The 11,932-nt window shown below is 45.8% G+C and overlaps 1 protein-coding gene across 3 annotated transcripts in view; it reads right to left on the reverse strand.

The window, feature by feature from the left end:
• Window positions 1-11,932, reverse strand: part of LOC110307206 (b(0,+)-type amino acid transporter 1-like) — a 24,636-nt gene that overhangs the window by 9,627 nt on the left and 3,077 nt on the right. Inside the window, exons 1-2 of one of the 3 annotated variants that reach the window (XM_021179482.1) lie at window positions 912-1,691; window positions 338-643 (exon numbers count right to left, since the gene is read on the reverse strand). The exons of 1 other annotated variant lie outside the window; for it this stretch is intronic. In XM_021179482.1, the coding sequence (XP_021035141.1) occupies window positions 581-643; window positions 912-1,670 (822 nt within the window). In that variant the 5' untranslated portion in view covers window positions 1,671-1,691 and the 3' untranslated portion in view covers window positions 338-580. Of the gene's footprint in view, window positions 1-337; window positions 644-911; window positions 1,692-11,932 lie in introns of those variants that run through there. One more of the 3 variants, XM_021179481.1, reaches the window with a different exon arrangement.

Raw genomic sequence — 11,932 nt, forward strand, 5'->3', positions numbered from 1 at the left:
CTCCCTCTCCCTCTCCCTCTCCCTCTCTCTCCCTCTCTCCTGCCTGTCTCTCCCCTGTCTGTTTCTGTCTCTGCCTTGTTTGTTTCTATCTCTCACTTGTCTTTGTTTCTCTTTCCTCTGTCTCCATCTGTCCCCTACACCCTGTTCTTGTGCTTCTCTCTCCAAGCTGCCCTTCTCTTCTCAAGTGCCCTCCCCTCCAGTGAGCCTTTGCCAAATCTCTGAAAACCAAAGTGCCCCTAAGCCAGCCCATCGGGGACAGCAGGGACAGCAGAAGACTTGCAGTTCCCATTCTGTGAGAATTTGAAATTCCTGCAAGGGAAGAAGAAAACAAACAACATCTCAGAAAATATATTTATGGCAAAGATCAGCATGTTAGTCACTGAAGATCCAAACGCCACAGCTGAGTCCCAGGTAGCCCTGAAGACCGGCTAGCGCAATGGTTATCCAGGCTAGCTCACAGGTAAGGTGAGGAGGTGTGACTGGTTTGTTCCCCATGCCAAAGTGGCTCCCAGGCTTCAGAAACTATGAAGTATCTACTGCAATGTTCTGGAGGGAACCATCCAGGAGGTGGCCAACAGAATCAATAAGAGTGCTGACAGTATGAGTTCAAAATAATTCCCCTCTTGAAGACTTCAATATTCCCCTGCAAAAAAGAAAAAGTGGGGTGTTGATAGTTAACCTAAGAGGCAGAAAGATGAGACCACGGGTATGATGCTTATTAAGAAGCCATAGTTAAAATCCCCTATACTACTCAAGGCAGATGGGCTGCCATACAAGTCCTAGGAGCACAGCAAGAGAACCTTGATTCCCATTAGATTGTTCACGACTCAGTTATTTGAGTAGTTGGAACATCAATTCCCGAAGCTGCAAATGGTCAGAGGTTCACTCACAGAAAAGCACACTAAACTCACCTTTGGATTCTTGAGCTCCTCTATTACTGTGTTGATATTACTCCAGCCATCAAAGGACCACAGCCCCTGGTAGAAAGCCATGCCAATGCGCCCTGCCTGCTGTGTTGTGTTGTGGAAGGCAAACATCAGGGATTCTGTGGAAGCATGGCCCTGCATCAGCACCACAGCCCCACCCACTACAATGACTAGCATCGAGAACACTTTGGCAGTCGTGCACACGTTCATCAGCACAGTGGACATCCGTGAGCTCCAGAAATTGATCAAAAGCAGCAGCAGGATGCAAGAAGAAGCCACAATCTTGACTATGACCTGAGGGAGCGAGGAGCAGCCTGGGTAAAAGGGAGCCAGTACATACTCAGCGAAACTCAGTGAAACCGCAGTGATGCTGGCTGGTCTGCCTACCAGAACGTATATGTAGATGACCAGGAAGGCAGGCAGAGAGCCAAAGGTTCGCAAAATGTAGGCATACTCTCCCCCAGACTCAGGAACCAGGCTGCCCAGTTCAGCATAGCACAGGGCACCCAGCATGGCCAGGAGTCCACAGGTTGCCCAGACAATAAGACTGGCTCCAGGACTGCCTATGTAAACCAAGACCCCTTGTGGTGACATGAAGATGCCAGAACCAATCATACAGCCAGCGGTCATGGACACTGCACTCCACAGACCAATCTCCCTCTTCAGCATCAGCCCCGCTGTCCCACTGCCTTGCTCTTGCCCCGCGGGCTTGTTGCTGCCATCTTTCTCCTCACTTCGCTCCATCTCGAGACTTCAGCAGACACTGCCTCTGGTTGTTGACAGGTACAGGATCTGGTACCTAATGTTCGTGGGTTTCCCGAAGGCATTAATGATTACAGTGCTGGAGGGAGTCCAAACTAAAGGGCAAAGATCCAGGGTGTGGTTTAGAAGGAGCTGATCAAGCAAGTGGTTCACCTCAAGCCTCAGCACAGGTTATCTACTGGAGCCACCGGTCAGTGTAACTCAAGAAAGGTCCGGGAGAGGAGCGGTCAGAATCTCTACGGACATGTTGAGTGTGGCTCAGTGACAGGGTGTTTGTTCAGCATGTGCAAGTTCCATCCCCAGCATAGCAGATCAGAGAGAGGGAAGATAGGAAGTGGGAAGAGAGCAAGAGGAAAAGAGTAAGAGAAGGAGGGAGAGAGAGAAGGAAGAAATTTCTGTTGCCCAGTCCCACAGCAACATTGTTAAATGACACCTGGATGAGTGTTCTATGTCGGCATGAGGACAGCCAAGCCTCTTCCTTCCTCACACATCTTCTCCCCCTCCTCCAACCCCCACTGTTCCCTTCTGCCTCTGGCATCTCCCTTCTCCCTTCATGTCACCGGTAGAGCTTGTACTCTTAGCCACTTCCTTCCTTCTTGCCAAGGAACAAGCACCATCCTATATCTTCACCAACCCTTCTGGTTCTTCTTTGAACTAGGCTTTATGCAACTGGCTTTAAGACTGTATTGGAATCCTTGTTTCCTGGTAGACTTCCTAAGGATGTTTCAGACTCCCCCAGGTGGTAAATAAACCTGCCTCCATGCATACTAACTGAAGCATAAATTGACAGAGCACGTGTTTTTAGGATGAGAGCACTAATTTCAAATCCCAGATCTACAGCCTCAAAGTTGTGTGAGAGATTGAACTTCATCTTACCCGCCCATCAATTAGGGAAGGCTAGCTAGAATTAACAAACAACCTGAAGTAGTTTGGACAGTGTATGAAGCACAGTAAGCATTTCATCGAAGTGGTCACATCCCTTACTCTCTGGACAACTTTCTTTTTTTTTTTTTTTTAAACATTCTTTTAACACCTTCTTTTTTTTTTTTTTAAGATTTATTTATTTATTATATGTAAGTACACTGTAGCTGTCTTCAGACACTCCAGAAGAGGTGCCAGATCTCGTTACGGATGGTTGTGAGCTACCATGTGGTTGCTGGGATTTGAACTCTGGACCTTCGGAAGAGCAGTCGGGTGCTCTAACCCACTGAGCCATCTCACCAGCCCTGGACAACTTTCATTAGTTCCACTGGGGAAAAGAGGGATTGGTGTTAAAACCAGGAAGATAAAAGATTCAAAGGATATATGTATTTTTATATGTATATATGTGTGTGTGTATCTATGTAATTAATATTAAATTATATTTAACAAGATTAAATTTCTCTGATCTATGAATAACATTTATTTCAGGATATTGTGTCTAGCTTTTTATTGGTCACCCTTTTCCTTTAAAAACACAGTACTAGAACCTTTGGTAATGCTGTTACAGAAAGGTAAGAAGAACTTACTGGGATTTCGGGTAAAGATGTTGATTCCATAAGTAGGCATAATGGTACTTAAAGTTTTCTATCAGGCTTCTCTAGCTCAAGCTAGCCACATGAACAACTTGGATCTCAGGAATGTGTCAGTACCAGGACGGTCTCAGTTAGGGTTTTACTGCTGTGAGCAGATACCATGGCCAAGGCAACTCTTATAAGGTCAACATTTAATTGAGGCTGGCTTAGAGGTTCAGAGATTCAGTCCATTATCATCAAGGCAGGAGCATGGTAGCATCCAGGCAGACATGGTGCAGGAGAAGCTGAGAGTTTTACATCTTCATCTGAAGGCTTCTAGGAGAAAACTGACTTCCAGGCAGCTAGGATAAGTGTCTTAAAGCCCACACCCACAGTGTCACACCTACTACAATAAGGCCACACCTCCTAATAGTGCCACTCCCTGGGCCAAGTATATACACACCATCACAAGGACCTTAACTGTCATGGCTCTTGAGTGTCCCTCTTATGTTTCACATCTGTTGCAAGGATAACCTCCAAGACATAGACATAGTATTTTTTAGAGTGGCTTATAGGTTGTGGTCCAGTTAATCTAATAATGGCTGTCTATCAGTGGAAAGTCTAAGAATCAGTAGTTGTTCAGTCCACAATGCTGATGGCTCAGTTGGTCTTTGGTATATACCAAAATCTTGAAGAAGTAAACTCTAATGCCAGGGAAGTGATGGATTTGCCATCGGGAGCAAGAGCAAGCAGGCAATGAACAAGAACATCCTTCTTCCACACCCCTTATATAGGCTGCCAGCAGAAGGTGTGGCCCAGATTTAAGGTGGTTCTTCCCACCTCAAAAGATCCAGATTTAGAGTTGGTCCAGTTGCATGAGTTTTGGTTAACTCCAAATGTATTCAAGTTGACATCATCAAGACTAGCCACCATGAGCTCCAAGCTGTGAGCACTGATAGTAGAAAGCTACCACCCTGCGTTGGTACCCATAGGAAAGAGAACTTGAAGCTGGCCTCTATATGGAGCAGTGGCTTCAATGACCATTGAACTTTTGGGAGATTGTTTTTTATCATAACCTGAATATACTATATAAGTTTCACTGGGTCATTTCTTTTTGAATAGTCTATCGATATTCTCCTATCAGTCTTTTGGATAATCATCTTGTCCAGGAGTCTTTTTAAATAATCTCTGAAGCATTTTTGAAAATCTAGTAATTTGGGTGGCTATTCCAACAAAAATCTGAACTTTCTTTTTCTGGATATACCAAGTTACTATTAGACTCCAAGGTTTTTATAGGGATTTCCTTCAACTCCTTCTCTGCCCAGTTGATGATCATTTAGCCAGCCAGTCACACATCCTATGGAATCTTGCCAACAATGCCAAATGCTGAAGCACAGCCTGTGGGTGCCTGGCAATCAGGAAATTCACCCAAGATTTGTCTTTAAATATGCTCGGTGTAATCACACAAACTTTCCTTATAATATCATGCTAATATAAAAGTTAAACAGATGCCTCACCAAGCAGGGAACAGTTAGTTGGACAGAAAATGCAGCTACAAGTTCCCTGGAGAATCTTCTCCAGTTGAGGGGTCTTCCAAAGCTTGCAGCTTCAACCCACATCCACTGTGAAGTCCTTCAGCTCTGACAGGTGGAGAGGATAGCAGTGGTGTAGCTCCAGAAGGTCTTTGAGAGTGTTGGCCAGCAATGAGGGCTGACAGGTAGCCATGTGTGAGCCAGTGACAGTGCCAGAAACTCAACAGCCACTGAAGCCAGGGCCACACAGAGAGGCCAATCTCACGTTCTCTTGACAATGCTATCAACACAGAGGCTAGAGAGGCAAGCTTCAGAAGCATAGCAGGGAGATCCTAGAGACCATTTCCAAAGTTCCAATGTTTGTATCATTCCACTGGGCGATAGTATAACAGGGCCACAGTCCTTTGGTAAGGCCCTAAGACCTTAGCACAGCTCAACTCAGGAGCAAACAAAATGACGTTCACAGGAAGGCATCACATGAATTCTCATGCAGTGTGCTATTCTTTTTCTCATTGTCAGATTGTTTTGTCTGAGATAAACTCTCACTATGTGTAACCCAGGCTAGCCTCAGACTCACACTCCCCCGCTTTGACTACCTGATGACAGGTCTGTACCATTAAGCCTGGCATAACAGCACTATCCTGTGGAAATAGCTCATATTTATATAAAGTAATAAGTGGATGAATTGAATGTAGCATATCTGTATAGTGGAATGTAACTAATGCATAAAAAGTATGAAGTGAGGATTCATGAAACTACATGGACAAACTTTACAGCTTCATTTATCCTAAAGGAAAGGAGTCAGACACAGGGGCTAAGGATACAGCCCAGCTGACAGTCACCATCTAGCAAGCACGAATCTCCAGGCTCTGTCCCAAGTACCATATAAAACCAGACAGGGTGGCACACACCTGTAATCCCAGCACATGTGAGGTTGGGAGTTCAAGGGCATCCTTGGCTACACAGTTAGTTTAAAGCCAGCCCCGGCTGCATGAGATTCTGTTTAAAAAACAAACAAACCAAACATCAAACAAGCAGAAAGTAAGACTCAAAGGCTTCATAGTATTATGGCTTCGTTTATAAAAGGTGTCTGGGATGGATAAGCCCGGGAAAACAATATGGATTTGAATCAATGAATTTTCTTTGGGAGAGAGTAATAAGAATCTTCTAGCATTGACTATTGCTATGGCTGTACACATTATGAATATAATATTTTAAAGTACATTGGAGTCGATCTAGCTCAATAGTAAATTAGGAGTAAAGTTTTTGCTCAGAATGTGTGAATCTGGGTTCAGTTCCTGGAAATGTTACAGAAACTGAAAACAAACAAACAAACAGAAAAACAAAAAACAAAAAAAACCCCTCTGAACTTACATTAAAACAGCTATGTTATATATATTTTACTTCAATTTTTTTACTTAAAAAGAAGATGGAGTGTGGGCTTGCCAGATGACTTAGAAGTTAAAAGCCCTCATTATTAAAGGACCCAGATTCAATTCTTAACACTCACACGATGGCTTACAACTCTCTGCAACCCCAGTTCCAGTCCAACATCCTCTTCTAATCTTTGAGGGCACCAAGTACCCATGTGGTACACATACATGAATATAAGCAAACATTCATACACATGAAATAAATAAATCCAAACAAACATGCTAGACCATCAAAATAGCTCAACCTGCAATCAAGACTGAAGCCCTGAGTCCAGTCTCCAGGACCCACATGGCAGGGAAGGAACTGGCTCTCCCATGGTGTCCTCTGATTTCCACATTAACACTGTGGTACAAGCAATCCCTCACACATACATGAATAAAGTGATTTCCACATTAGTATTAACACTGTGGTACAAGCAAGCCCCCCCCCATACATGAATAAAGAATTGAAAGTAATTTTTGAGGGGTTGGAGAGATGGCTCTGCAGCCTGGGTTCAATTCCCAGCCCCCACATGGCAGCTCACAATTGCCTGTAACTCCATTTCCAGGGGTATCTGACACCTTCACACAGTCATACATGAGGGCAAAACACCAGTGCACATAAAATAAGAAGTATTTATAAAAATAACGTAATTTTTGAAATGTTTTAAGGATTAGCAACAGGATTTTGAAAGGGTCTGCGTGAGCTAGGGATGCACGTCCATTACTTGGGTGTTTGCCTGTCTTTGCAGAGACTTGGATTTGATTCCCCAGCATCACATAAAACCACCCAGGCGAAGCAGCATAAGAAGGTGGAAGGAACAGAGGAGGATTAAAAGTTCAAGGTCATCCTCAGCTTCCTAGTGGCTCAAGGCCAACCTGGTATACTTGAGACTTTACCTCCCAGAGCAAAGCTAAGCCAAGCCACCTGTCCGAACGCCATGCTGCTGCATTCTGTCCGTTTCAGAGCCAGTCCTCCTCTCTTTCCCGAAGTTGAGCAGCAGGAAGCGCATACTTCCCTGGCTCTCCCTACAGCCCAAAGACCCAGCGATGCTTTATTTATGTTTTTTAAGATCTATTTATTTATTACATGGAAGTACATTGTAGCTGTCTTCAGACACCCCAGAACAGGGCACCAGGTCTTATTACGGATGGTTGTGAGCCACCCTGTGGTTGCTAGGATTTGAACTCAGGACCTTTGGAAGAGCAGTTGGTGCTCTTAACCGCTGAGCCATCTCTCCATCCCCTGGGGATGCTTTATGCTGCTCTTGGAGTAGGCTTTCCTGCTCCAAATGTCAGTCAACTGCTCCCCAGCTCAACAAGTACAGAGCCAAACCAGGCAGTGCCTTTTCTAGAGAACACTGGTAGCTGCCTTGACTTACACCAGGAAGTGATAGTCACTCAGTGCCCAAAATTGCAATGCAGGGGATACACGAGACACTGTTTTAAAATGCATTTTTTTAAAAAACCATTTATTTATTTATTATATGTAAGTACACTGTAACTGTCTTCAGATGCACCAGAAGAGGGCGTCAGCTCTCATTACAGATGGTTGTGAGCCACCATGTGGTTGCTGGGATTTGAACTCAGGACCTTCAGAAGAGCGGTCAGTGCTCTTAACCGCTGAGCCATCTCTCCAGCCCTAAAATGCATTTTTAAAATCTACAGTACAATAGCTAAACATTAACCCAAACAGAGGAATCACGGATGTATCCCATGCTGAGCACCCACAATGCTGGCAGAGTCCTAAAGATGAACTGACCCAATACTATCTTCTTAACTGTGGTGACCTGAAGCTCAAAGCACAGCAGAGGGGAGCGAGTCAGAGACTTGATTATAACACCAGCCACTCTGAGTGGTGGTGACTCAGCAGCCTCCCTACACAGCTAAGTGAGGGTGCTGAAATGTTCCTCCAAGATTCTCCCCAAAACTGTATCCAGGCAACTGGGCCCTGGGTGACTATGTAGCAGTACAGGGATGAAAAGTCTTAATGAGAAGGACAAAGGACACTGTTTTATATCTGGGATCTCTCAACTCAATAGTGACCCTTGCCACCTGGACTCTGGATGTCACCTACCCCCCACCCCCACCCTTAGTTGCCATTCAGTGACTGGCAGGTTTTCAGCCTGGACTTTACAGGTGGGCCTTAGTAGCTTTCCTTCTATGAAGCATGCTTGCCCTCACTGTTCCTAATATCCAAACCCAGACTTCAGCCATAGCCATGCAGCCGGGAGCTTCGCTGACTGCCCCACAGGAAAGGTACCACACTACCCTTCTCCTCGCAGCACACTGACAGTCCAGACAGCCACCAAGCACATCCTCTATGGCAAAATTAAGGCCATCCAAACCTGGGGCCCTGGGGAAAGAATGTCCAGGATGCTGTTGAAGCCAGTGACTTGTATCAAAGCCCCTGGACCCCTCCCTCCTCAGACCCCCTGTCCAGGGGCTTGCTCTCTAAGCCCAAACAGGGCAATCCTTCCCTGAGTGGACCACGGCTGTGTGGCTATGGTGGGGGTAGGGAGAGGCTGCTGCTGAGGCCTTCAACAAGTTGTCAGGTCCAAAGGAAACTCCATTTCCTCGGATTCCAAAAGGCTGAAAAGCAAACGGCTATCCCTGATGCTTGTTCGCAAAATGCTGGCCTCCAGGCCCCTTCAGTATTACAAGTACCTGATACACATTTCAGAGTCCACACTGGCTGGCACCCTAGCTCTCCTCCCTTCCTCCTCTCCTCCCCTCCTCCCCTCCTTCCCTCCTCTAAACCATGCAGCTCATGGGCTCCTTCCCCACAAGGTATTCATTCTCCTTATAATCCTGCCATGCCTTTTCTCTATTTTGCTCCCCCAGTCTCCCTCCCTCGCTCTGTCTCCCTCCTTCCCCTCTCTCTACTCCATTGTTCTGTCTCTGTCTACCTGACTCCTGCTTCTCTCATGACTAGGTCCGGTCTGCTGGTCTACTCCTTTCTCTGTCTGGACTCTCCCAGATGCCTCTGCTTCTTCTTTCTCATGGCTGCAGTAAAACCTTTCCATGTAACCACACACGGTCATGCTATCTGTTTATACGCTGAGCTCCCCAAAGCATTGTTCTAGGATTTTCTTCACACACGACCTCCCAACCAGATTCTGCCACTTCTGACTTACTCACTTCGGAAATTCAGCCCCTCTGGCCCTGACTGTGCCTTCAGAAATGGTCCTGACTACTCAGATTCCTCTGCTGTGGCCTCTGGTCACAAAGGGCCTTTCAGAAGTTACCTGGCCCACACGTCCCCTGGTGAGGTGGCATGGAGCAGCTCATGAGAAGGAGTTGGGCTTTTGAGACTCTGCATCACAGTGAACTCCTTTCAGAAATCTACTGGACACCAAGTCGGGCTGTAGCTAGGTTGGTAGAGTACCTAGCTAGCAGGCACAAGTTTACATCTCTAGCCTGGCATAAACTGCCAATGGCCAGCACCCATTGTTCCAACACTTGAGAGGTAGAGACAGGAGGATCAGAAGTTCAAGGTCACAGTGAGTTCGTAGCCAGGCCTGGAATATTTGAGAGTCTATTAAAGGGGGTGGGGTGGGGGATGGCAAATGGAGGCAAATTGATCTCTGTGATTCAAGGCCAGCCTGATTTTCATAGTGAGTTCCAGGCTGCTCAAGGCTAGAGAAACCTTTCCTAAAAATAAATAGACTAGAGCATTGTAAGATATTCTGGCTACAGATCACTAACTCCTATCTCTTGAGCTTTGCTGCCCTCAGCCCTGAAAGAGCCCAAGAAAGTGATTGTCCAATCACAGGCACTGAGAAGGTCCCATCTTCCTGTTAGGCAGAAATAACTGCCTGCAGTGTTTCTCAATTTAGAATTGTCCAATCACAGGCACTGAGAAGGTCCCATCTTCCTGTCAGGCAGAAATAACTGCCTGCAGTGTTTCTCAATTTAGAAGGCAGGGTAGAAAAGCAGTTTCTCCCCTCTTTCCTTTTTTTTTTTAATTTATTATTTATTATATGTAATTACACTGTAGCTGTCTTCAGACACTGCAGAAGAGGGCATCAGATCTCATTACAGATGGTTGTGAGCCACCATGTGGTTGCTGGGATTTGAACTCCGGACCTTCAGAAGAGTAGTCGGGTGCTCTTACCTGCTGAGCCATCTCGCCAGCCCTCTCCCCTCTTTCCTAAACACAAAATCTGCCACATAGGTCGCTATAACAACAGCAGAGTCCTGGGAGGGAAGAGGCCCCAGAAGTTCAGCATCTCCTTCATCCCCACAAGAGGGCAGCTAACAAACTGTCTCTGCGTGACTGCTGGAACGGAGGCTGTGAGATGTCGCCCCCTAGTGAACGCAGAGGGATCAGACAGATGGAGGGGAGCACAAGAGATGGGTTGCAAAGAAGGCTGGAGACATCCCCTCGTGAACATTCCCATTCCTGGGCCTATCCTGCTTCTCCCCCGCAGCCAGTCTTCTCATCTTGGGTGGTGACCAACACCCTCACCCACCCTGACCAAACTCTGGCCAGGCTGGAAATTCGTGAACTTTCAGGTTCTTGCTTGTTCCCACCTATCTGTTCCTCTAGAGGAGCTGCCTGCTGGTCACCTCAGATGTCATCTTCTCTTGATTCACAATCCATCAATTCTTCTGGCTGCCATTGCACCATTGTGGGGTTTTGTTTGTTTTGTTTCTGTTTTGTTTGCTAGATCTATATTTCTGTTCCTGACCTCTCTCTAGAGCAGCAATTCTCAACCTGAGAGTCTCTACCCCTTTGGGGGTTGGGTCAAATAACCCTTTCACAGGGGTCCCATGTCAGATATCCTCCATATTGGATATTTACATTATTACTCATAATAGTAGCAAAATTACTGTTATGAAGAAGCAACAAAAATAAATTTATGCTCGGGGTCACCTTTCACGAAGAGCTGTATTAAAGGGTCTCAGCTTTAGGAAGGTGGAGAACATCCACCTTGGGGCTTCAGATCTATCTGTTCAGCTGCCTGCTGATGCCTGTCAGCTCCTCAAACACTGCCACCTCAGTATATTCAAACTAGAGCTCATGGTCTTCCTCAGTTCCTCTCCTGCCCTTGCAGCCCACCAGGTTTCCTTGATATGGGAGACACTGGGTCATCAGGGGCAGCAGCAGGGAATGAGAGATCTAGTCCTCCAAGTGCAAAGTTCTTGCTAGCAGAGAGTTCACAGCTGTTGGTTTCCCCTGGGGCTTTCCTCTGGTGCAGAGAGGCACTTCCCCAAAGTTATTTTCCCTGTCTGAAGTCTTTATCCAATGACTGAGCTCCATGGGACCCTGCCACAAAACAACAACAACAACAACAAATACACACACACAACTAAAACCCAAAACCCTCATTTATAAATATAAAAGCATAATTGTTTTTGTTCCTTCTTTTTGGGGGCCGTTGTTGTTGTTGATTCATTTTGTTTTTTTGTTTTGTTGAGACAGGGTTTCTCTGTGTGTAGCCCTGGCTGTCCTGGAACTCACTCTGTAGACCAGGCCGACCTCAAGCTCAGAGATCCATCTGCCTCTGCCTCCCAAGTGCTGGGATTAAAGATGTGTGCCACCACTGTCTAGCCCCATATAATTTCTTAACATAGCATTAAAAATGAAATCCAACAGTGTATTTATCTAATTTTATCAAGACAAAGGTTTGCCTCGCCAATGCAATGGCATCTAACTTTCAGAAAGCTTATTCACATTATTTACCACAATATGAAATATAACAGAGTGTGATGAAGTTCTAGATTAGATTCCCAACAGAATATCCACATCACATGAGAGAGACAGACAGAGAGACAGAGAGAGAGAGAGAGAGAGAGAGAGA

Source organism: Mus caroli, chromosome 12 (genome assembly GCF_900094665.2).
Source record: "Mus caroli chromosome 12, CAROLI_EIJ_v1.1, whole genome shotgun sequence".
NCBI lineage: Eukaryota > Metazoa > Chordata > Mammalia > Rodentia > Muridae > Mus > Mus caroli.